The sequence below is a fragment of the Euleptes europaea genome, chromosome 11 (genome assembly GCF_029931775.1).
Source record: "Euleptes europaea isolate rEulEur1 chromosome 11, rEulEur1.hap1, whole genome shotgun sequence".
NCBI classification, from domain to species: domain Eukaryota; kingdom Metazoa; phylum Chordata; class Lepidosauria; order Squamata; family Sphaerodactylidae; genus Euleptes; species Euleptes europaea.
This window is the reverse complement of record NC_079322.1, coordinates 11,518,246-11,538,774: the sequence shown is the minus strand read 5'-3', so window position 1 is coordinate 11,538,774 and position 20,529 is coordinate 11,518,246. Positions and strand designations below refer to the sequence as shown.

General features: G+C 46.3%; 1 protein-coding gene across 1 annotated transcript in view; it reads left to right on the top strand.

Moving 5' to 3' along the window:
- VWC2 (von Willebrand factor C domain containing 2) overlaps nt 1-18,887 on the top strand; it is a 114,261-nt gene extending 95,374 nt beyond the window's left edge. Inside the window, exon 3 of the mRNA XM_056857535.1 lies at nt 18,721-18,887. Within this exon, the coding sequence (XP_056713513.1) occupies nt 18,721-18,872 (152 nt within the window). The 3' untranslated portion in view covers nt 18,873-18,887. The remainder of the gene's footprint in view (nt 1-18,720) is intronic.
- The last annotated feature ends 1,642 nt before the right edge of the window (nt 18,888-20,529 follow it).

Here is a 20,529-nt window from a genome sequence, read left to right as displayed (position 1 = left end):
TTGCCTTGGGTTTGCACATTTCCAGATGCACATTTTCCCCATCCAAATTCTTAGAACTCAACAGTAAGTGCCCCATGCAGGGTTTTGAGAATTCAGATGGAGGAAATCTGCATCTAGAGAGCGGCAAATCCAAGGCAAAACCTCCCAGGCATAACACACATTGGGAGGAAGGGAGCCTCCGGGTTTCAGGCGGGGACTGTTGGGGGGGTTGTCTGGAGAGGAGAGGCAGCTAACTGGGCGGTGGCCCTGGGCAGCCCTCATCCTTCCCAGATGCACATTTTTCCCATCCAAATTCTCAGAACTCAACAGTAAACGCCCCATGCAGGGTTTTGAGAATTCGGATGGGGGAAATCTGCATCTAGAGAGCGGCAAATCCAAGGCAAGACCTCCCAGGCATAAACGGCCGGCAACTTGGCTGGCCCGTTCGGTGCGCTGCTCCCTCCTGGCTTGAGGGAAGAGGAGCCGCTGCTGCCGTTCTCCTTCCTCCCTGCCTTCTTCCCTACTTCCTTCCCTGCCGGTGGCATGGAAAAGGCCCAAGAGAGCCTAACTGCTTCTTGGAGCCGGACGGCCCGGCCGAGCTGGAGGCGTGTGCGAAAGTCTGGAGGGGGGGAAGCGCTCCTCCCTCCACACTTTCGCACACACCTCCAGCTTGGCGGAGCCGTTCTGGCTCCCTCGGTGGTGGCTGGAGACCTGGCAACCCTAGCCTTCCTTCCTTCCCTCCTTTGCAAAACTTCTCTTAGGGTTTCCACTCTCCAGTTGGTGGCTGGAGTCCTGGCAACCCTAGCCTTCCTTCCTAGCCTTCTAGCGCAGTGCCATCCTGAACTCAGTGCAAAAGTGGGGGGGATTTGGCGGTTTGGGGGGCGACTATTCGGCCAGGGGGAACACGGCGGCGGGTGGAGTTGAGGCAATCCCTCTTTGGGGTGAAATCCAAAGGAAGGAGTAGGCAGGAACGGAGAGGAAGTGAAGCACATTGGAAATAGGACCTAAACCTGCATGGGAGGTGTTGCCTTGCATTTGCCGCTCTCTAGAGGGATGTACTAAAATGAATGACAAGTCAGCCCATTGGAAGCAATGGGAGAGGCTGCACAGCCCATTGAAGATAATTGGAGAAGAGAGTGTCGGTTGACTTGCATTGACTCCATTGAAAGAAATTACAGCACAAAAACGGTTGCAAAGAAAATGTAGAATGGATTTCCCAGTAAGGTTTCTAAACCAGTCTGAGGTGGGGATGACAGATCCCCAAGGGGATTGAAAGCCCCTGGGACCCCCAGACGTGTTCTAGGGTGGGGATGGCAGCCCCTGGGACCCCCAGAAGTGTTCTGAGTTGGTGATGACAGCCCCTGGAGGGGATTGAAAGCCCCAGAGACCCCCAGAAGTGTTCTAAGGTGGGGATGACAGCCCCTTGAGGGGTCTGAAAGCCCCTGGGACCCCCAGAAGTATTCTAAGGTGGTGATGACAGCCCCTCGAGGGGAGTGAAAGCCCCTGGGACCCCCAGAAGTGTTCTAGGGTAGGGATGACAGCCCCTGGGACCCCTAGAAGTGTTCTGAAGTGGTGATGACAGCCCCCCCCCCCGGGGACTGAAAGCTCCTGGCACTCCCAGAAGTGTTTTAGGGTGGGGATGACAGCCCCTGGGACCCCTAGAAGTGTTCTGAGGTGGTGATGACAGCCCTTCAAGGGGATTGAAAGCCCCTGGGACCCCCAGAAGTGTTCTAGGGTGGGGATGACAACCCCTGGCATGCCCAGAAATGTTCTGAGGTGGGGATTACAGCCCCCAAGGGGACTGAAAGCCCCAGGGACCCCCAGAAGTGTAACTAAGTGGAACTTAGTATAAGGAGGGGAATGTGACAGTGCTGAGATGTCACTCACCCTCCTTGCCGAGGTAATGGCGACTAAAAAGGCCACCTTGAAGGATAGTAAGGCCAATTCACAAGTAGCTAACTGCTCAAACGGAGGTCTCATGAGCTGTGAAAGGACTGAGAGGCTCCACTGGGGAACTGGTGGAGTGACAGGAGGGTACAAGGTATTGAGACCCTTCAAAAACTTTTTGGAAAGGGGGTGAGAAAAAACAGAAGGAGTCAATATCTGGGTGAAAAGCCGATATTGTGGCTAAATAAACTTTAATGGAACAATTAGATAAACCATCATCTTTGGGAGATAGAAAGTAATCAAACAAAAGACAGTGGGCAATTGATTGGCAAAATATTTATAACCTTAGCCCAATCAGAAAAATGTCTCCATTTAGCGTCGTAGGACCGCTGTGTGGAAGACTTTAACGAATGCAGTAGAACTTTAGCTACCCTGTCAGGCCACTGCCCTGGGGTATCACCCTCCAGGCCGCAAGTTGCAGATCCGGGGGGGGGAGTGGGAGGGATTCTTCAGAAGAAGAATGTAATTCCCTTGTGCAAGTGACGAGCACTGCGAACCACGACCTCCTGGGCCAAAACGGAGTGACAATGATGGCATCTGTCTTTTTTTTAATTTTTTTATTTTCTTATACATCCATACATTTAATTACCTTTGTCATTTAATTCTAAATCTTTACTTAATCTACAATATATAATACTATCTAGATCTTCTCTGACTTCCCCTCTTCCTTCTTCTGACACTGACTTATCTCTGTAGTCCTCTTTGCAATTATCTTCTAATTCAGTATAAAACATTCTACAATTATTAAGAAATACTTAATTTCTTCATTCGATTCTAAAATATAACTGTTATTAACAACTGTTATTAACAACTAAATCATAACCTTTAACATTTTTCATACTAAGTTTATCATTACAATATAAAATCCATGCCTCCCACTCCTTGCCAAATAAAGTTCAACAAGTCCTTCCTCCATGTGTCAAAATATTTTGTTTGCGAGATTATTGGCAGATTCTGAAACAAAAAAAAACAACCTTGGCAAAATATTCATTTGTGTTACTGCAATATGACCCATTAAAGAAATATTTTTATTTGACCACAATACCATGTCTTTTTTAACTGCTTCCCAAAGTTTAGAATAATTATTTATCAATAAGTCTTTGTTTTTATTTGTAATCCAAATTCCCAGATATTGTACTTTGTTTGTTTTCTCCCAGTTGGAAGTACTCATAAAGTCATTTTGTTCTTCTTTAGAAAGATTCTTAAATAGTATCTGAGTCTTATCTTGATTTACCTTAAATCCTGAAACTTCACTGTATTGTTTCAATACAAGCATTAATTATTTATAGATTGGTTTGGGTCATCCAAAATAAACAACAAGTCATCTGCAAAAGCTCTTAATTTATACTCCTGTTTGTTTACTTTTAGACCGCGGATTGCCTCCATATCACGTATTTTACTACAGAGAGTTTCCAAAGTCAAAATAAATAACAAAGGAGAAAGTGGACAACCCTGTCTAGTTCCTTTCTGTATCGCACAATTAGCTGATATTTTATAGTATTGAATTGCATACCTTCAAAAAAGGATTCCTTAAGTCTTCTTTAATTTAAAAACATGGCTGTAATACCGTCTGGGCCAGGTGTTTTATCTGTCTTTTGTCTAGATATAGCTTCTTCTAATTCCATTGTTGTAATTGAAGCGTCAATCATGTCTCGTTGTTCGGAGGTTAACTTGTTGATATTCACCGTGCTTAAAATTTTTTCCATTTTCTTCCCAGAAATAGTCTTTTTGCTACAATTTAGTGTAAAATAGTTCAAATTCTTTCTGTATATCAGTTGTTGTTTCTTTTGTCTAGAGTCCCTCAGTTGACTGGCAAGAAGTTTTCCTGGACGATTTGCATGTTCAAAATATCTCTGCTTCGCAAATTTCAAATTTTTATTCATTTCTTCCATGACAACTAAATTTAATTGATGTTTCACTGTCTTTGTTTTCTGGATTATTTCTGATCTTTTATCTTCATTTTTGTTCTGAAACAAGTTGTTGTTCCAAATCTTGCAATTCCCAAAGTATTTCATTAGTTTGTTGTATTCACATTCCACGAAATTACTTTAGCCATGGTGTCAAAATTAAATTTCAAAGTCCACCTACAGCACCTTTTGAAGATTCTTCTTCTTCATCTTGGCTAGAGTCATGGTGTTGTTCCGATGTGGATCCTAATAGTTCTTTTTTATATTTCCTCATAAATTTCCTGACATCTTCTTTGGTTGTTATAGTGAATTTCACTTCTTTATAAGTAAAAGTTAGACCTTGTGGTAACAGCCACCTGTATTTGATTCCACTCTTTCTCAAAGTTGAGGTAAAATCCTTGAACAATGCTCATCTTGTCATCAAATGTCTTGGGATGTCCTTCAACAGGATTAATGGATTGCCTTCCAGAATTATTGGGTCTTTGTAGTGATGTTGCATCATCATGTCTTTCACTCTGATATCATAAAAGGATATCAGCACATCTCTTGCTTTTGCTTTTTAAATTCGGAGGCAAGGGCATCCTGTAAATTCTATTCACAGCATTGTCCAGGTCCTGTTCATTTAGGTGAAACATCCCTGTGAGTTCTTTTATCAATGATTCTCTGGTGGCACCACAATCTTCAGGCAAATTTCATATGTGTAGATTGGACTCTCTGACTTTCATGTCCATCATTGCCAATTGATCTTTTGAGGATTCCTCCTGTAATTGCAATTTATCCATTTGCTTGTCATGCATTTCTACCTTTTTCTTGACTTCTTTATGTTCTGCCATTTTCTTAAGGGAAATGTCCATTGCCTTCATGTCTGTTTGTAGTGTAGTCATCTGGGTCTTCATCTCTTGAACTTCTTTTGTAACATTGTCCATTTTTCCAACCAGCAGCTCCGTTTGCTGTGTCATTTGTTTTTCCATAAGTTTAGTAAAAGTGTCAGTCTGTCTGGTCAAAAGATCTTACATTTTTTTATCTTGTTTGTCCATTGCTGCGTCTGTGGCCGGCTTAGCTGCTGGGCTATGAAAAGATCCTGAACGTTGCCTTGGTGCAGACATACAAACTAGCAGTTCTTGAAGTAAACATAAAAGCGGCTCCAGTCCAGTTAATCTTCAATACTCCAATTGCCATACATCCTCCCACCTGTTTCACTTAGTTTATTTAATTATTACCATTCAAATTTTGTAGAAAAACAAATTTTAGAAATCCATATACCATAGAGTATCAGGACGCTCTAGGTTGGCATCTAGGACGGGAAGTAGGAAGTACCTTGGACTTTCTATCTCCTCCTCTCTATGGCCTTAGCAATCGGATGTGTTTACCTGCTACACCAGGAGGAGCATTTCCGGTCCGTCGGTCTCGCTTTGCAGCCAGAGTTCCCTATCCACAGCCAGTAGCATTCCACTCTATGAGATGTCACAGTTAAATTGTTTTCCTCTTCGAAGCCATTTCAAAGAGTTGGGATTTCCTCCTTCTCTCCCAATTTTCCAATCATTTCATTGGAGGTTAGTACGTTCATTCCAAAACTTTTGTTTAGTCTATCTCCAAATAGTCTTTTTAAAGCTTTCCTGCCACTTTTTTCAAAAGGTTGCTCAAATCCAAAGATCAGAAATAGGATTTTTGAATGGGAGGTTAGGTTCTCATTTTAACTTTAGTAGGTTTCATTTGGTTACAAATAGCAGAGCAAAGAGGTTCTTAGTACTCACTAGGACTTTGAAGGTCGAGGCTTTCGTTACTTTTATTCCTTTCTTTAGATTGCATTGGGTAGGAGAGATCGAAACCTATTTCCAAAGAAGCGTCTTTGCAATCCCCTTAGCCGGCGGCGGCAGCATCCGAACCTCCGAGAGTCTTAAAAAAGCACTCTCGAAGAGTTCGGGAGTCTAAACGCTCTTGATCGGCAGCAGTAGTATTCCTGGTATCCCGTTCCACTTTTTAGGAATCGGGGGGGCTCTCGGGGGCCCTTTTCAAGACGTTTCTTGGTTCTCCGCCGGGAGCTCCGGGGAGAAGCTGCGTTCCGGTCAACAAACCTACCGGAAGTCCAATGATGGCATCTGTCTTGTCGTGGTTCACCTTGGCTAGGGCCTTGTGAAGTAGAGGGAATGGGGAAAAGAGATAAAACAGAGCCCTGTTCCAGAGTGCCTGAAAGGCATCTCCCATTGAGCCCAGACTGGCTCCCACCGTCGAATAGAACTTGGGACACACTGAGTTGAGGTGTGTGGCAAAAAGGTCTGTTTGCGGATAACCCCACAGGCGGAATATTTGGGGAGACAATTGCTGTTCAGGGTGAGCTTGTGCGCTTGATTGGGAAGGCAACTCAGAACATCCCCTAGTGTATTGCTCTTCCCTACAATGTGAATCGCTACGAGAGTAGCGCGGTGAGCTATGGCCCATTCCCAGATGTCGCTGGCTTCCTTGGAGAGCGAAACGGACCCTGTACCGCCCTGCTTGTTTATATAGAACTGGGCAGTGGAGCTGTCTGTGGCGATCTGAATGTGCTGTCCATCCAGGTGCCCTGTGAATGAAGACAGAGCAAGACGGATGGCACACAGCTCCAACAAATTGATGTGCACCCAGGATTCTAGGGAAGACCAAGTACCCTGGGCCGTAAGGTCATCAAATGAGCCCCCCATCCTAACAGGGAAGTGTCTGTGAACAAGTACTTCTGAGGAGAAGGGCACTGAAAGGGGACACCTGAGAGGATGTTGGCATCGAGTGCCCACCATTGTAAGGAGGAAATAACGTATCTGGGGATGTAAAGACGTTTGTATTGGGGATCAACATTGAGCCTGAACACCTGGAGGAACCAGTGTTGGAGTGGGCACATACGGAGCCTCGCTAACTCTACCACAGCTGTGGTAGAGGCCATGAGGCCTAACAATTTCTGAATACAATGGGCCATTTAAAACCGGTTTTTTGTGAAGCTAGCCACCATTTTTTGAATGGCGCGAGCTCTCTGTACAGGGAGGAAGGCTGTAGCCTGGACAGCATCTAATTGCACTCCAATGAAGGTTTGTAGTTGCGCAGGTACAAGCTTAGACTTAGAAAAGTTAACCAAAAGACCCAGGTTGTTGAAGACAGAGAGGATTAAGTCCACCTGTGTGGCTAATTCCAATTGTGACAGACCCACCATTAACCAGTCATCCAGGTAGGGAAATATTAAGCAACCCTTCAGGGCAAGGTGAGCTACCACTACTGCAAGACACTTTGTAAAGGTACTGGGGGCTGTGGACAACCCAAAGGGCAACACATTGTACTGGTAACATTTTCCATTGCATTCAAACCGTAGGTATTGGCGACACTCAGTATCAATTGCGATGTGGAAATAAGTGTCGTGGAGATCTAACACCACGAACCACATGTGTTTATTCAGGAGGGGAAGCACTTCTGGGAGCGTGAGCATACAGAACTTCCTGGTCCTAATAAAGGCATTAAGGTCCTGGAGATCCAGGATAGGGTGCTTCCCCCCTTTTTTATCCACAAGAAAAAAGCGGGAGTAAAACTCGCAATTCCGTTCTGAAGGTGCAACCTCTGAAATGGCTCCCTTAGACAGGAGAGTGGTAACCTCTTGTACGAGTAGGTCTGGGGCCGGCGAAAGGGAGCGGCCTGTGGGTCTGTATGGAGGTAACATATCAAATTCTATGAAGTTACCAACATTTATTATTTTGAGAACCCAAGCCTCAGTGGTAATTGCAGACCATGAATGGTAGAAAGCCGACAGGCGATCAAGAAAGCAAGCAGACACGTCTAGCCATGCCTGCTTTGGTTTGTTGAAATGGCTGGGAGACCCACTGGGGCCTTTACGGGCCCTGGGTTTGGGTGGGAACTTCCTGTCCTGCTGCGGGCGGGGAAAGGACGGTCAGAAGGAGGGCTGCTGGAAGGAACCCTGGAAATGATATGGGCGGGAAGATTGGTTGGCTTGATGACCAAAATAACGCTGCTTAAAATCAGGGGCTTGGGGAGCAATCCCTAAGGATTTGGCATTTGTTTTGTTCTTTTTCAGGCGATCCAGGAAAGTATCAGTTTGGTCGCTGAACAAGGATGTCCCTTCAAAAGGAAGGTCCTCAATACGGGCTCGAGTGTCATAAGGGAGAACGGACTGGCGCAGCCAAGCATGCCGGCGAATGACAATGGCAGAGGCAATGGCTTTACTAGAGGAATCCGCCACATGGCGCGCAGCTGTAAGCTGTTGCCTTGCGAGGGACATGCCTTCGGACTGAATAGCTACTGCCGAGGGACATTGATCGTCGGGAAGGATGGAGATTTGAGGGGATATATGATCCCAGAGGGAGTATTGATACCTGGCCATGATGGCCAGGAAATTGGAAATGTGGAGACCCACTGCAGTGGAAGTGTAAATTTTTCTGGCAAGGGTATCTAGTTTACGGCCTTCCTTATCCTGCGGGCAGGAGTGTGCTCCAGACCTATATTTACCAGGCAAAGCCTCCACTATAACGGAATTAGGAGGCGGATGCTGGTAAAGAAATTCTCCACCTTCCCTGCAAATCTTGTAAAGATTCTCTACTCGTTTGGGGGAAGAGGGGACCAAAGCAGGCTTAGCACAGTTGGTAAGGATAACTTCCAGAATGCTCTTTATCATAGGAAGGGCCACGGGGCCTACGTCAGGGTTATGGAGGATATCCATAATATAATCTATAGGGCTGGAGTCTTCCGGCTTTAACTCAATTTTGAGAGCTTTTGCCATGCAAATAAGCTGCTCCGCATATAAACGGACATCTCCCGTAGGAGAGAGCGGCTTAGAGTCCCCAACAGTGTCCTCAGGTGAGGGAGCTGAAGTGCAGGATTCCTCATCCTCATCAGGAGAGAAGGAGGCGTCATATTCGGATGGATCAGTGTCCCTTGACATAGGAGGAGACCTGGAAAGGGGAGGCTTGCGAAGTGACTCTTGCCTTGGACGAGCGGAGTCCTTGGAATGGTCATGAGGAAGGTGAGATGGCGTGTGTCGGCACCGACGAGAGCCTCCAGAAGGCGAACGTGACCAAGAGCGTCTGTGAGGACGACGACTGTCGACCGAAGAGCCCAAGTAGACGGAAGGAGTAGAATATCGGCATCGAGAAACCTCTCGATGCTGACGAGAGGGAAACTGGCTCCTAGAGGAGTAGCGGCACCTCTGGCTGATCGGACTGCGTGAACGAAGTGAACGGCTTTGTCCTGTGTTTGGCTGTTTGGATGAAGAACGGCAAGGTTGAATGACTAGACCAAGTGGGTGAAGTGAACAGCATTGTCCGGAGGTTGACTGTTTAGATGATGGCTGGTGTTGTTGAACGGCCGGAGTATGTGAGCGGGATGAACGGCTGTGACCTGAAGAAGACTGTCTGGATGAAGACCGGTGAGCTCGGGAGCGGCAAGAAATGGATCGGCGCCGACGACTGTATCGGCTCCGACGGCCCCAATGATAGGATCGGCTCCGACGGGAGGAACGACTCCGACGGGAGGAACGGCTCCGATGACGGGATTGACTCCGACTACAGGATCAGCTCCAATGAGAAGATGGCCGGCGTTTGGAGGAAGCGGATTGACTCTGACGATCGGCTCGACGTCGAGAAGATCAGCTCCGACGGGTAGATCGACGACGGCGAGAGTTCGACCGGCGCCGACTGGATCCGGACAAAGCCGGGGATTGGGAATGGCGTCAAGAAATAAATCGACACTGAGGCCGTTGGCCGGGCTCGAGATGGGACGAACCTTTCGGAGACTCTGCTTGGTTCCTTTAAACAGAACGCTGGGAGTCCTGCTGAACACTCACAGGATGGGGTGGTTGATCGGCACCGACCTGGAGCTCTGTAGGTTCTGCCCGAGGCCCTTTATCATCAGACCATGGGGACTTTGCAAGCACCAGAGGCACATCTTTATAGAGGTGAAGGAGGTGCTGCTTAAACTCAGCCGAGTCTTCCTGGGCCCTGCTCGGACACGGAACCGAGGGGGTAGCCAGGGAACGAGGAGGTGAATCCTCAATGGCTGCTGTGTAGCTTCATCAGGACGAGGCGAGCTAGGCGACTTGGCTTGGGATCGGCGTTGAGGGGTCCTCGGCGACCTCGAAGGTGAACGACGCTGAGGCGATTTTGAGCGCGACGCGTGGTGCGATGAGCTGCGGCCATCTTGCGAAACCGAAGCAATAAACTTTGCCAGCCTTAGAAGGGCCAACTTTTTTGGACTTTTTTGTATAGGTCCCACTTCGGATTGGGACTTACCGAAGTACTCGGTTAAGCAGAACAACCTCGTGGGCGAAGCGACTCTTTGTAGAGATGAGAAAGTAACCGAGTTGACCGAACCTTCAAGGCCTTGCTGGTGAGTTTGGAGCAACTTTTTCAAGATGCCGGAATGTGGCCTTCACCCAGACAAAGGAGGCATTCAGTGTGGGTATCATTCTTCGCCATCTTAGTACCACACACAGTGCATTTCTTGAAAAGTGGAGCTTTCTTGGGCTCCATGGCTAGAGAGAGGTGCTGACACGTTCTCTCTCCATGGCGGCAGAAAGAGAACTGGAGGGAAGAGTGCTCCCTCCTCCTTGGGTCATGTGACCGTGGGTGGGGAGATTGCATCCCCCAAGGGGAGGGGGAGCACTCTCTTTAAGATTTTGCTAGAAGCTGACAAATCTTATCCGTGGCTGGCCTGCGCAGTCCCATGTGGGACTGCATAGAAGCCATGCAGATGAAATTAATTTATCAGTATCAGATAATGATTGTAATGCAGATAGAATATTTGCCAAAAACTTATTTCAGGGTTTACTATATAAAGGGCAGGCCAAGACATAATGGGTAAGGTCTTCTACAGCCCCATCACATAGGCAGATACTTTAAGCCAGGGGTTGTTTTTTTTTTTTTTGAGAAACGACTGGCAAGAAGTTCCTTGGGCATAGTTTGGAAGCACAGCAATGTAAAGGCTGCTCTAAGGCTATAGGTTGTGATCTCTGCCAGATAAGAGGTTCTAATGTGATCTTTTTTATCATTTTAAACCGTGGGGCAAATTTCATCTGGGAAATTTTTACCATAAGTCAGAAGGCCTTCCCGCAGATACCTTCTGAACCTCTGACAGAGGTTGGGGAAGGGTTTCAGATGTTGATCTGTTTGCATGCATGGAAAGAGGAAGTAAGATACCATTTCCCATCAGGGCTTTAAAGGTGAAAGAGCCTTGGATACTCACCGTGAAGCCTCCTTCTGCTCTGAGATACGAAGGGCATCTAACGAGTGGGTGTTGCTGTGCATCGCTTACTTCAGGAGGCAGGAATCTAAAAGACTTTCACTTCCTGTCTCCTGAGGGAACGCCCCCCAGCTGCTCAGTTCGAAAACTTTCTGACCAATAAGACAAAAAACGTTAAACAGGAAGGAGGTAACACATATAGAACGTGTATAACCTGAACTGGGAAAGGAACCTCTCCTAATGTTGGAAACCTATAAGAGCCAATAAAGTGCAGCTATAAGTTTTCCCCGTTAAACCTTGCTAACTATTTAAAATCAATAGAATATCTGGGAGGGGCAATGCCCTTCATATCTCAGAGCAGAAGGAGCCTTCACGGTGAATATCCAAGGCTCTTTCTCACTCTGAGAGAGAAGGGCATCTGACGAGTGGAACATATCAGAGCTGTCCCCTACCTGGGTGGGATCAAACGTCCTGTAAGATGCTTTGGAGGACCCACCTACCGAAGGCGGCATCTGCCGACACGTAAATATTCAGTTTGTAGTGTCTAATGTAAGTGGAGATTGATGACCATGTTGTGGCCCTACAAATTTCCTCTACAGAGGCCTGCCGGTCAAAGGCGGTGGAGGTAGCAGTGCTCCTGACCGAATGGGCTGTGATCCCCGATGGCACCGGAAGGCTGTTAGATCTGTAGGCCTGCAAAATGCAAGTCCTAATGGCTCTACTAATAGAGGCCCATGACATAGGTTTACCTATCTTTGGAGAAGTAATGTTAATAAAGAGGGAATCTGATGTTCTGATGGAGCTAGTACGCCTAAGGTAAATACGTAGGGCCCTCCTCAAATCTAGGGAGTGCCACTCCTTTTCCTTTGTGGTTTTAGGATTTGGACAAAAGGAAGGTAACACTATTTCATGATCCCTATGGAATTTAGAATTAATCTTTGGGGGAAAGGATGGGTCTGGTCTCAGAACCACATTATCCTTATAAAAGGTGCACAAGCCCGGTCTGATAGAGAGGGCGCCCAATTCCAAAACCCTGCGGGCAGAGGTTACCACTGTCAAAAACAGGGTCTTCATCCTCAGTCATCTGATTTGTCTGGCATAGGGGCTCAAATGGAGATTTAGTTAGGGCAGTCAGCACCGTGTGTAAACTCCACGTAGGGAACCTATGGGAGACTGGAGAAGAAGCTAGTGTAGCACCCTTTAGGAAGGCCTGTATGTGAGGATGTTTGGTAATAGAATGACCAGACTCTGGGAACTATAGTGGCTATGGCCGCTAGCTGTCTTCGCAGGGTAGAAGGTTTTAGACCCTGTCTGCGACTCTCCTGGAGGAAGGAAAGGATGTCGACAACTCGAGGTTTCAGAGGGCAGACCTGTTTGCAACGACTCTATCTGACAAATGCCTTCCAGGAGGTATTGTATATGCGAATGGTGGATGGTCTTCTGGCCACCAATATGGTTTCGGTAATTTTGGTAGGGTAGCTCAGGTCTATGAACCTGTCCCTTTCAATGCCCAGGCAGTCAGCTTGTACCAACCTGGGCTGAGATATAGGATTGGGCCCTAATGGAGTAGGTCGTGTCTGCCCAGGAGTCTCCAGGGATCTTGACAGGAGAGCTCTACTAGTGTTGGAAACCACGGATGACGTGGCCAGAATGGCACTACCAAGATGACCGAGGCCTTCAGGAGGCGAATCCATCGCAGCACTCATGGTATTAGTGGTAATGGAGGAAATGCGTAAAGCAGGTCTTTGGGCCAAGGGGCTACCAAGGCGTCTATCTGTTCCGTTCCGCGCTGTTGGTACCGCGAGAAGAACCTCGGTAGCTGGTGGTTGTCTTTCATGGCTAAGAGGTCTACGGACGGGTGACCGAACTGGGCGGTGATCAACTGAAACTCTTCTCAGTGGAGAGACCATTCTGCTTCGCTCAGGGTTTCCCTGCTTAGCCAGTTCGCCTGCACATTCAGGGTTCCCTGAATGTGTTCCGCTGAGAAGGAGGCGAGGTTGGACTCGGCCCATAGCATCAGTTGTCTTGCTTCCTTGTTCAAGGTCAAGGAGCGAGAACCTCCCTGCTTGCTGATGTGAGCCTTCGCGGCCACATTGTCCGTTCTTACTAGGAGGTTCGCCCCTTGAAGCTGAGTCTGGAAGTGCTGAAGAGCCTTCAGAATCGCCCAAATTTCCAGTGCATTGATGTTGAGCTTCTTCTCCCAGGAGTTCCAAATCCCCTGGGCAGGTTGTCCCATGAATGTGGCTCCCCACCCAGACAAGCACACATCGATGAAGATCTGAACTGGAGTGGGCCTGATGAACAGAAGACCCTTAGAAAGGTTGTCGGGGTTTGACCACCACTTGAGGTTGAGCTTCACCTGAACTGGTACAATCAGTCTCCTGTTGCACTTCCGGGAGATGTCCCTTTGGTAAGGGCTGAGGAAGTCCTGTAAAGGTCTCGCGTGTAGTCTTGCCCACTGCACTGATGGAATGCAGGAAATCATCCAACCCTGGAACTTGGCCAAGGTCATGAGCTTGGACGATCTGGCTTTTGTGATGTCTCTGGAGAAGGTGCACATCCTGAGAATCTTGTCCTCTGGTAGGATGAGTCAGTTTGAAGTCGTATCGATGATTACCCCTAGATGTCTGAGGTTCTGAGACAGGTGGCTCTTTCTGTGGTTGATTAGGAAGCCGTGACTTGTCAGCATCTGGATGACGATAGCTGTGTGAGCCTTGCATTGTTCTTCCGAGAATGTGCAGATCAATAGGTCGTCCAGATAGGGGTGAATTCTTATGCCCTTCTTGCAGACCACCACAATTAGAGTCACCATGATTTTGGTGAAGATCCGTGGGGCAGAAGCCAACCCAAATGGGAGGGCCCAGAACTGGAAATGAAGATTATTTAACCGGAAGCGAAGGTACTTGAGGTGGAACGGGTGAATGGGGATGTGGAGGTATGCTTTGGTGAGATCTATTGAAGAGAGATAGTTTCCCTGTCTCAGTGCTTCTGAAATCAGCTACAGCGTCTCCATTCTGGACCGTTTGTATTGTACAGATTTGTTTAGGAACTTTAGATCGAGGATGGCTCGCCAACTCCCATCTCTTTTTGGAACAGTAAAGAAAACTGAGTAAATTCTGGACAAGCGTTCCTGGAGAGGGACTTGTTCCACGGCCCGGATGTCCAGTAGATGTTGTACCGCTGACAGGGTTCTCAGTTGTTTCTCTTTGTTCCTGAAGTGTGGAGAAGGGGCCATGCGATCTGGAGGAATTCTGGTAAATTCTATTAGGTAACCTAGTGAGATAATTTGGAGTACCCAGGGATCTGGTTGGGAGGCCACCCACTGGTTTAGAAATAGGTTGAGCCTGCCCCCCACAGGCTGGCTGGGGGAGTCATTGTTTTTGTTGTTGGGTGGACTTGTCCCCCCGATCAGATTGGAAATTTGTGAAGCAAGGAGACTTGGAAAATCATCCTCCTTGGCGAAAGGACCCACGATTAGAGGTCAACTGGTTTCTTTTATTGTCCGGTCAGTACCGGGACAGAGAGTGGTAGGAACGAAAGGGAGTCTGGTTAGAGAAGCCCTTAGAATCCCGTTTCATCACCTTGGGGAGAGCTTTCTTTTTATCCTTGGTTTCCACTAATATGGACTCCAAGGTATCCCCGAAAAGTTTATTACCCTGATAGGGATCACCCATGAGAACTATCTTAGATCTGTGCTCCACCTGCCAAGGCCGGATCCACATCACTCTTCTAGCAGAGATGGTCATGGCCATGGCCCTGGCGGAATAGGACATGGTGTCCAGAGTGGAGTCCGCTAAGGACACAGCCTTAAGTATCCTTGAGATGCCTTCTAAAGCGCTCCTATTGTTCTCTGGAATGAGTTGGGCCAGCTTTCTGGCCCACATGATGGCCGCTCTAGAGACCAGAGCTGACGAGATGGACAAACTGATGGCCATGGCAGAGGCTTCCTGTGACCTTTTGCAAGCCAGGTCCACTTTCCGGTCAACTGGGTCCTTTATCATGACCTGGCCTTCTTCAGTAGCTAAGTCTGCTGAATGTAAGGTGGTGACTGGTGATTCCCCAGGTTTGCTAAGCAGGGAGGTGGTGTCATTTGCCAAATTGTACAACTTTTTGGAGGTCTGAGGGAAGCGTTTCCCTGCGAGGGGTTTTTCCCATTCAGCCTTAATCAGACCTGTAAAGTAATCCAGCACAGGAATAGTTCTAGAGGGCAAGTCATGCATATGGAAGAATTCCCTCGAGCCCCTCAGCTTTTCTGAAGGGGCAGAGGTAGAACCCTCCGAAAGATCAAGGGCTGCTAGAGTCTTAGTTAGTAGGGATGGAAATTCATCTATATTAAAAATTCTATTTTGTTTATTTTCTACAACAATATCTTCCCCTTCGGAAGAAAATTCGCCCTCTTCTCTTCCCACCCCCCTTCATCGTCAGTGGAGAAGGGGGAGGTATCAGGCTCTTGTAGCCGTGGATTGTCTTGCTGGACTTTCTTGGCTGCCTTGTTAAGGCATTTAGAGCCCTCTGGTCCCAGGTTCCTGGTTTCCAAACCTCGCCTGTCCCCAGAGGGGGAGCTCCTTTAAGAGTGAGCCCTGATATGAGGGAGTCGGGGATGCCGCCTGAACGGCTCTTAAACCTTCTGAAAAGGCGTCTTACACTAATGCAGAGTTCCGCCTTCAGAAATTCCCCCCGCCCCTACCAAGGAAGGAGGAAAGAATACGTTATCCCCGGAGAACTGGTGGCTGACTCCTGAGGAGGCGGGAAATGGAGCGGCCCCTGAAGGAGTTGGAGTGGTCGCCGCTGCTGTTTGCTCTGGGCCAAGAACAAACTCCTGGGTGCCTGTTGGGAACAGAGCGGACCCGGCCGCTGTGTGTCCCTGGGCGCCTGGCGAGAACGGAGCGGCTATAGCCGCTGTGTGACCCTGGGCTGCCGCAGATGCCTCTGAGTGCTGCCCGGACTTGCGCAGTTTCAACGCTTTTGTGGGTCTGCTGGAGCAGGCGGCAGCAAGAAGGCGCTTTGCCACCTTACCGTGCGCCGATCCGGCTCTCTTTCTCTTGCCGGAGGAACCGCTTCCTTTCTTAGATTTGCTCTTTAAGCAGGCTGCCTTGCTGCAGGAAGGGAGATCGTGCTCTGAGGCCTCCGCTAACAGGGAGGGATCCAGATCGGCCGGGATGATAAATTGGTCGGGCCGATCCTCCACCATTTTTTCTTGGCAGGAAAAAATCCCCTCAAGAGAGAAGGTAGAAAGAGAAGACAGAGGGCTAGAAAAACCAGACAAATAGAGTAGGTTGAGATAGGAACGATTAATTTAGGTTAGATGACACAGAAAAAGTGAGAAATACAGTAGAAGAAAACCTTCCCTAATATCTTGATGTAGAGAGCTGTGAAAAAACTGCTCTCCCGATTGCGAGGCAGGAAAGAACTGAGCAGCAGGGGGCATTCCCTCAGGAGACAGGAAGTGGAAGTTTTGGATTCCTGCCTCCCGAAGTAAGCGACGCACAGCAACACCCACTCGTCAGATGCCCTTCTCTCTCAGAGCGAGAAAAACAGTATTTGAATTGGGCCGGGAAACAAATTTTGTGGCCAATAAAGATGGAGTTATACAGTTCCTTTAGTGTGGCAGTTGCAATTCCAGCAGCTGCATTTTGAACTAGCTGAAACTTCCAAATATTCTTCAAAGGTAGCTCCATGTAAAATGCATTACACTAGTCCAATCTGATGTTGAGGGCACAAGTCATATTGGCCAAGTCAGTTTTGTCCAGGAAAGAGTATGCTGTAATGGAGTTTAGAAATGTCCTTCAGGTTTATCAAAGAACTGCCCCCAATTCTCTTATGAAGGAAACCAGCTCATTTATTTTATGTATCATACTACTTGGCAACAATTTCAACAGCTGTCTTCCCCAAACCACTTTCTGGGTCTTCCTCCCAGAATCCCCCAGGAAGCAGATGACCAGTGTGATGTAGTGGTTAAGAGTGGAGGTTAGAACGGTGGACGCTAATCTGGCGAACCGGGTAGGTTTCCCCACTTCTACACATGAAGCCAACTCTCTCAGGCCCACCTACCTCACAGAGTGTCTGTTGTGGGGAGGGGAAGGGAAGGTGATTGTACGCTGGTTTGATTCTTCCTTAAGTGGTAGAGAAAGTCATCATCTTCGTCTTCTTTGTCTTCTAACATTAACTCTTTGAATATGCACTCTTTACCACAGTTGAAGCCCTATACTGTATTCACCCCTGTGATCTGGATATCTGGTAGTAAACTGGTTCTTAAATGGGGGGGTGTAACCCCTTCAAACACAGGCTGGTTATCTAAGCCTCAGCTCAGTTTTATTTCCATGCTAGCTATGGGCCATAAAAACTGTCATGTACAAAGAAAACTTTTTAAAAACCCTACATATTTTATGATTTTGTGGTGGACAAAGAGATTGTCCAAAGTAATTACAATTTGAACATTCATGTAGTTCACAACATGAGATTCATCAGAGGTAGCTACACACCTTTAAGTTTAGGTTGCTGACTTCAGAGACTTGTTGGTATTGATTTGTTAGCAAATAGTCACTCCTTTGAAACACTGACCAATTTTCTCTATCCTTCAGCAACTGTGGAAGACTTATTTCTAATTAATAGATGCGGACACCTAACCCTGATGAACAGATCCCCCAACAATCAGTACTTCCATTTTATCTGAAGTACTACTCGATTTATTCATCCACATCTAATCCATTACCGACCTGACACAGTTCAGGTCCCTCGTTATCAGATGAATCAGATGAAAAAGAGTGAGCATGCTAATAGCAGCAGCGTAATAATGGCATCTCATCCCAAATCTTTGGATGATTTCAACTTGCGGTTTCTTGTAGATATCGTGAGAGACAGGGCTGAACCTTGAAGCACCCCATGTGCCAACGGGCATGGGGTAGAACAGCAGACTCAAAGGGTTTCATTTTAAATTGTTGCATACTACTGACAAGTATAAAGCTTCGTAGGTTGTAACAGCTGTGGGATGTAATGCCACTTTAAAAAAGAAAACAAATATATATTGGATCAAATTAAACTTCGGCTAGCTATAGACAATGGGCCATTTCATGTGTTTGTTACTGATTTTTGGTGTTCAGATTGTTTGCTAGTTGCCTTGTAAATTTTAATCAGAGCAACATGTTTAAGAACATAAGAAAAGCCATACTGGATCAGACCAAGGCCCATCAAGTCCAGCAGTCTGTTCACAGTGGCCAGGAAGCCCACAAACAAGACGACTGCAGCAGCATTATCTTGCCTGTGTTCCACAGCACCTAATATATTAGGCACGCTGCTCTGATCCTGGAGAGAATAGGTATGCATTTGACTAGTATCCATTTTTACTAGTAGCCATGAATAGCCCTCTCCTCCATGAATATGTCCACTCCCCTCTTAAAGCCTTCTAAGTTGGCAGCCATAACCACCTCCTGGGGCAGGGGGTTCTACAATTTAAGAGCACAAAACAATTTGCAGTTCTTAGCTTGTTCCTTCTTACATCTTTATGATCTAAGTTAGAGTAGAGGCAGTGACATGGAAGGCCACCCTTTGTGCTCGATGGCTGAAGAGCAATTCAGCTTGAATTCTCTACTCCGAAATCCAGCATGTCTCCCACAACATGTCTCACACCCTCTAAAGTATGTGAAAAGCTCTTCTAAGTGCCATCCCTTCCTTCTGTTTTCAGGCCCCAACTGCTTTGCAGAAACCACAGTCATCCCTGCGGGCAGAGAGGTGAAGACGGACGAATGCACAATATGCCACTGCACTTATGAAGAGGTCACTTGGCGAATTGAACGACAAGCAATGTGTACCAGGCATGAATGCAAGCAAATCTAGAACTACGAATCCAATTGAGTCCAACGTTTTTTATAAAATATTGCCATGTGACATGTGATCTTTGGAAAATGAGAAGAGACATCAAACAAAACCAAGTTTCTTTTGAGGACAAAGTAGCTCCAGAAACGTTCTTTTCCCACGGTAAAGTAAGCCTGCGAATCAAAGATGGTTTGGACTTAAAGGTTCATGTATTATTAAAATGTGTTATATTTCCATGGTGAGTACTTTGAAGTACGCTCTATCAAAGATATTATTTCTATAATCCCATTATAGAGTTTAAAATAAATGTTTTTATAGATGATACAGATTAAAATACTATAAATGGTTGACTGTCTTCTTGCATACCCTGGCCATGCCTCAAATAAAATGCTCTTTTATTATATTAGCTATTTTTGTGTAAGCAACAACAGGCATGGAAAAGAGAACTCTGAACATTATTTCTTGGCATCATACTTCAAATTATTTAAAAAGGGTGTTATCCTGACCCACTCAGATCAATGGGGCACTATTTGTTGATTTCACAAATAGGTCAAATTCTCTTCCCTTCGATGAAGGAGACTATCGATTGCACCAGCATGAATATATTCGGAAGGACTGGCTTACCCTGTGACCTGTTGGTATCTTAACTAACTTTGCTTTTCTGGTTTAGAACAGGTTCGTCTCCCATCATTAAACTCAAAGATAATAATTGGTAAATTTATCATGACTGAATAGATGTGAATAAAAAAGAATGATTTCTGCTGCTCTTTTATTTTTAACATTGATCAAAAGTAATTACTATTCTTAGTATTCAAGGGGCAGAAGATAATACTCATTCTATTTCAACGATCTAATAATACTGTACTATGTGGCATTATCACCATCAATAACATAAAATATCCCAGGACTTTTTGGTTACCAATCATGATGGTGTCCTCTTCTAAAAGAAGCCATGACACCTTCAATGGGTACATCTCCAAAAGCCAAGAAAATATTGTTATTTTGTTGTGCTGAAAATGTACGTTATCATTGATCCCTGCAGAGATTTTTCAGTTTTATTTATTTGTACAATCTTTTAGTTATTTCCCCTCCAAAAATTCTCAAGGCAGCATACAAACAACCCTACAATAATTACAGTGATGTTAACTGTAGTAATTAGATCACCCTTCTGTCAGATAAAGACTGTAAAACCAAAAAACAGCTAAATAGACTCTAACCAGGCAATGACTGTTGTAAGTGAACTCACAAAATGTATTGCATCTTTCCCATCAAGTCTGCCCATAGAAAATAAGGGAGTAAGAATGCAACAGAAGAGTACAACAGCAGTCTAGACTCTTGGTTTATTAAAGGCATCCCCGCAACAACATTCAGTTATGTCAGCAAGGGTTGAAAGAATCACACAACTAGTTCTACGTACCCAAAGAGGATGGCAAATGGTTTTTGAAATGCTTCTCAGAAGCCATTTCAAACAGAAAAGTATACAATTCAATTACTCCCTCACCCACCTATCTTTGGTATACCTAAATAAATAAAGTCTTTGTGCCAATGCCATAGTTTTCTGTGCTATGGTGATGATGAAAGGAAATTTCTGCTCAGATTTCTGGGAAGATTCTACCCAGGATGTAAAGAGTTTTTCATATGTTATTGTGAGCTGTGAGGATGGATATTTTCTGCAGAG